General features: G+C 60.7%; 1 protein-coding gene across 2 annotated transcripts; it reads left to right on the forward strand.

The window, feature by feature from the left end:
• The first annotated feature begins 275 nt into the window (after positions 1-275).
• On the forward strand, positions 276-4,756 carry NMRK2 (nicotinamide riboside kinase 2). 2 transcript variants are annotated; one of them, XM_010828127.1, is made up of 8 exons: positions 276-455; positions 1,020-1,125; positions 2,223-2,313; positions 2,821-2,869; positions 2,957-3,113; positions 3,628-3,699; positions 4,061-4,167; positions 4,435-4,756. In XM_010828127.1, the coding sequence occupies exons 3-8, from the start codon at positions 2,224-2,226 to the stop codon at positions 4,518-4,520; spliced, it is 561 nt and encodes a 186-aa protein (XP_010826429.1). In that variant the 5' UTR covers positions 276-455; positions 1,020-1,125; position 2,223; the 3' UTR covers positions 4,521-4,756. The 2 variants fall into 2 exon arrangements, with proteins under 2 accessions (XP_010826429.1, XP_010826428.1); XM_010828126.1 differs by lacking the exon at positions 1,020-1,125 and having other exon boundaries at positions 4,435-4,753.
• The last annotated feature ends 265 nt before the right edge of the window (positions 4,757-5,021 follow it).

The raw sequence follows: 5,021 nt of genomic DNA on the forward strand, positions 1-5,021 counted from the left end.
ACCGGCCTGGATATTTTTAGGGAGGGAAGGTGTGTGGCCGGTTATCTGTCCCCTGGGCAGCCTGGCCAGGAGGGGGAGGAGGGAAGGAGTAGGAGGAGGGGAGAGGGAGTGGGGTGACATCCACCCGCACCCCCTCTGCCTGGCCGACCCGTGACTAATTTAGGCAAAAGGCAGAGTGGAGCTATTTCCATCCAGTGGGAACAGGTGCAGCGCGCACCCCCCAACCCGCCCGCCCACTTCAGCGCGCAGCCGCGGTCCCCATAGGCGGTGGGCCGCCTCCCTCCGGGCGGCCTCCGGGCTGCCCCAGCCTATAAAGGCGCGGGGTTTTCTCAATGAAGCCGGGACGCACTGCGGGGTCGGCCCAGCCGGGCACCCGGGAGTCAGGAGTCAGCTTGCCAACCGCGGTCCCCGCCGCCCCTCCGCGCCGAGATGAAGTACATCGTGGGCATCGGAGGGTGAGCGGCCCGGGAGCGCGCGGAGGAGGGAGAGGCCGGCCGGGCGCGCCCCTGTGCGGGCCAAGGCGGCGGCCTGGGCAGGAGGCCAGGGGAATGAATGGAGGGCTGCCTGGCGCCTGGTGTCGCAGGGACCCGATGCCCAAGGTCGGAGTGCTGGGAGTGGGGTTCTGCCCTCTGTTCGGAAATTCCCCACTGGAAGTCCCTTCCCCACCCGGAACCCAGAGTAGACTAGACCCCTGGGGACAGAAGACTTTATAAAGCTTAGGCAGGTCTTCTGAAGGGCTGGGGGGTGGGGATGGGGAGACACCAACCCCAGGAAGCTGCTGGGCAGGTGGGGTGGGGTCCTCAGAGTGGCACTCCACTGGGTGGCACCCGCCTTTAGAAGCTCCTTCTGCTGACCTCAGGCAGGGACCTTGCTTTCATGGGGGTTGTGGCCTTTTAGGACTATGCCTGGGAAGCATTTAGCAGAAGCTGGGCTAGCCTGAAGCTCCAACCTGGGAGGTCGCCCTGGGTCCACCCTGCGTTTGCTTTAGTGCTCCATCAACCTCTTGAAATTCCTAACAGAATGAGACAAGGGCCCCCATTTCTGTAGCCGGCCCTGAGGGCGCGGTGTGCCTGTCAGCAACAACTCAGATTAACGTCAGGCAAGTTCTAACCTGCTCCTCTTCAGGTATGGAGGTCTCCTTTCCCACCAGCTCTTTTAAAAGCTGCAACTCCCTCCTTCCACATTCAGCTTTCCACTCCTGATTCCTGGGACAGGGACAGCCAGGTCAAAGGGACACTCACGTCCAGGAAGGCCTGACAGTCACCCTTCTGTGTCCTTTGACAGCCCCAGTCTAGAGTCCTTAGGGTGACCATTGTCCTGCTTTTCCTGGGACTGAAGGATCCCCAGGATTTGGGACTTTGGGCACTAAAACCAGAGATATCCCGGGCAGATGAGATTGAGCAGGTCACCCTGCTTTGCCCATTGTTTTTTGAGGATTTTATATATTTTTTGCCATACCACATGGACTGTGGGATCTTAGTTCTCCACCCAAGGATCGAACTAAGACCCTCAGCAGAGAAAGCTCAGTCCTAACCAGCAGGGAATTCCCACCCTTTGTCCTAAGGTGACTGCCTCTTCCCAGGTTTGCAGTTTTCTCCTTAGCACGTGTTTAATAGTCTGGCTTTTTTTAAAAGCCCTGCAGAGGCTAGGTCACATTTGGGCCTCAGTTTGCTGGTCTGTAAGACCGGCTCCCGGCCCCACCTCCTGGGTTTGCGGTCACACTGAATGAGTCTGAACACGGAAAGCAGTGTTTCCCTGACCCCACCTGAGACTGCATGTTAACTTGGCAGCTTGTTTTCACATCTTCTGCTCTTTTCTCTGTTTCTCCCCACCTGCGAGTGCAGGCCTGTGCCTGGCCCGAGCGGGCAGTGGGCAGCAGGATGCCGGGCGGCCCAGGTTGGCCACTCAGAACCCCTCCCCTGACTTTCTGTTGCTGTTGCTGTTGTTCAGCACTCAGTCGTGTCCGATTCTTCTTGACCCCATGGACTGCAGCGTGCCAGCCTTCCTTGTCCTTCACTGTCTCCCGGAGTTTGCTCAAACCCATGTTCATTGAGTCAGTGATGCCATCCAACCATCTCATCCCCTGACTTTAGATGAATAGATATACCCTCTTAGCACATAGCCTTGTGTTTTAGGTTTCAGTCTGATCCTGGGGGCCCCTCAGACCCAGACAGGCCCACAGAAGGGACCCAGGCAGCCTCACATGTATGCTCTGCCTACAGCATGACCAACGGCGGCAAGACTACCCTGACCAACAACCTCCTCAAGGTGCTGCCCAACTGCTGCGTGATCCACCAGGATGACTTCTTCAAGGTGGCTGCCCTGGCCAGGGGCAGGGGAGGGGGGTGGTCCTGAGAAGGAGCCTCAGGGCAGGCAGACCCCTCGGGGGCGCCCTGGGGCCGGCGTTCTCAATTACTGAGCACCTACTATGTGCCTGGCACGTTCTCAGGGCACAGACAGGGAAAGTGCAGTTCCCAGAGCGGATGTGTCACCTGGGCGGTGCCCTTTACCCTCTGCACCTCCACTGTCCCATCTGCAAATGGGCTCTGAGCCCACCCTCGTTGCTTTGTGGAGGGTGAGGGGCAACTTTACTATGGTTGTAACTGGTCCCAACTCCTGGTCCCAGTAGTCATGAAGTTGGGGAGGGGGTTCTGAGTGCCTTGCCTGGGACCTCAGAGCCCGTGACTCTCAGCTGCAGGGGAACGGGGCAAGCAGGTGCCCCCGGACCCTCACAGGGGGCTCTCCGGGTGCTGTTCCCCCAGGGTGGGGTGAGGTGGGAAGGCGGGCACTGAGCCCGCGGCTTGGGCTCCTCTGTTTCAGCCCCAAGACCAAATAGCAGTTGGGGAGGACGGCTTCAAACAGTGGGACGGTAAGAATGGACGGCGGCAGCCCTGCGCCCCTGCCCACAGTACCCCCTGGTCCCCACCCCACCAACGCCCTGTCTCCCGCCCCCTAGTGCTGGAGTCCCTGGACATGGAGGCCATGCTGAGCACCGTGCAGGCCTGGATGAGCAGCCCCCGGAAGTTCGCCCGCGCCCACGGGGTCAGTGTCCGACTGGACGCCTCAGACACCCACATCCTCATTCTGGAAGGCTTCCTGCTCTACAGCTACAAGTGAGCATCTCCGGATCTGGGCCCTGGGCAATGCGGGCCCTCCTAGGTCACCGAGTCTCTATTTCGACAGACAGGACACCAAGGCCTGGGGGTGTGGGAGGCTTGGGATTGGGGCAACGGCAGTAGGGGCGGGGGCAGGCCTTGGAGTCGGACCCAAGGGTCTGGGGCAAAAACCCACACCTCTTGGGGGAACTGTGTCTTCCGTGTAGGACCTCAGCTTCCTCAGACAGAGCAGGCTCGGTGGGATCCCCAACCTTGCTGGGTGACCCTGGGAAAGACACTGTACCTCTCTGGGCCCCTGAATTGGGAGAGAGGGATCACTCCACCTTCAGAGTAAGGGGGTGCAGTGGGCATAGCCGGAGACTGGCCACTGCTGGTCCCCTCGCTCATCCCTAACTTAATCAGCCCAGACCCCTCTCCCCACCCAATCCTTGTCACCCAGGAACATGCCTGGAGGCTCTGGGGTTGTGTGCTTTGGCCCACGAGTACTGACCGTGTCCTCCACCCCTGCCAGGCCCCTGGTGGACTTGTACAGCCGAAGGTACTTCCTGACCATCCCCTACGAAGAGTGCAAGTGGAGGAGAAGGTGAGCCTGGGGGGCCCTATCTGCGTCCCCAGGGGGGACCAGGAAATGGGTAATGCCTGCCAGACACACGGCCACTCTGAAGCTGCAGACTGCTCGGCAGCAGGCACTTGGGTGGCCGGTGCTGGGTTCCAAAGGCCCACAGCCTGGGGTCAGGATAGCATGACCCACCCCTGCCCTGCCATGGGCATCTCCCAGGCCCATTGGGAAAAATGCTGAAAGTTGGGGCACCCAGGCTCCAACACGGGGCCCCTGACTCTGTGGGGTCCCCGTTCCTGACCTAGTTCCCGCACCCCAGGATCTGCACTGGCAGCACCCCCAGGTGACCTGGGTGTTGCTCATTCTTGCCCATCTCCCTCCCCAGTAAGCGAAGCTACGCGGTCCCTGATCCCCCTGGCCTCTTCGACGGCCACGTGTGGCCTATGTACCAGAAGTATAAGCGGGAGATGGAGGCCAACGGTGTGGAAGTGGGTAAGTCCCTGAGTGAGATGAAGCAGGCCCCTCCCCGCTGGGACTTGGTGGGAAACCTGGAAGGCCTTCCTCGCGTCTCACCAGCAGTCTCTCTTGCTTTGGGGCCCAGAGGCTAGCCCGTCCCAGCTGCCTAACTCTGCGGGTCCGCTTCCTCCTGACCCAGCAGTCCACCAGCCCTGCTGTGAGCTGGTTGGCAGCAGCCCCAGGGACCCGGCCCTCCCTTGGCTGAGCCCCCTGGGCCCCTGACTACGGCCTTTCCGACTGCAGTGTACCTGGACGGCATGAAGTCCCGCGAGGAGCTTTTCCACCAGGTCCTAGAAGACATCCAGAATTCACTCCTGAACTGCTCCTAGCGAGGCCCAAGAGGAAGGTCCCAGCCCCCACCGCAGGGACCCACGCACAGCTCCGGCCACAGCGCAGCCAGCGGGTGGCACTGCAGCCAGACACTGCGTGACCATTCCTGTCGGGGAAGTCTTGTACATATGAGAGTGGACGCCCCACTCATAGCCCAGCAGCTTGGGGCCCACGAGGCATCCATCCATAACCTCGACGGTGGCTTACTTATTAAACCTAATCCTGTTTTTTAGTCGTTGGGGTCCAGCCTGTTGTGTTTGAGGTGCCAAGAGGGCCCCGCCCGGCCCTTCTCCTCAGTGTACTGGTAACCTCCGCGGGTGACGCTGAGAGCTCCAGGCAGTGGCAGTCTCCACCTGGTGGACCCATGGCAGCGTGGCCCTGGGTGGCTGCTTGAGGGTCTTTGGGCCTATTTTCCTCAAAAGGGAAATTTCCTGCCAGCTTTCAGCACATGGCGCAGCACGGCCCAGAGCAGGGTCTGGGAAGTCAGCCCAGCCTGAGGG

The sequence above is a fragment of the Bison bison genome, unplaced genomic scaffold (genome assembly GCF_000754665.1).
Source record: "Bison bison bison isolate TAMUID 2011002044 unplaced genomic scaffold, Bison_UMD1.0 scf7180017864492, whole genome shotgun sequence".
Classification (NCBI taxonomy): domain Eukaryota; kingdom Metazoa; phylum Chordata; class Mammalia; order Artiodactyla; family Bovidae; genus Bison; species Bison bison.

Bases quoted from the DNA above. Each gene is read 5' to 3' on its own strand.
- NMRK2 (XM_010828126.1), top strand. From the start codon at position 430: ATGAAGTACATCGTGGGCATCGGAGG. The intron at 2,314-2,820 runs GTGGCTGCCCTG...CCTCTGTTTCAG, and splicing joins ACCAGGATGACTTCTTCAAG to CCCCAAGACCAAATAGCAGT. The intron at 3,700-4,060 runs GTGAGCCTGGGG...CTCCCTCCCCAG, and splicing joins GAGTGCAAGTGGAGGAGAAG to TAAGCGAAGCTACGCGGTCC.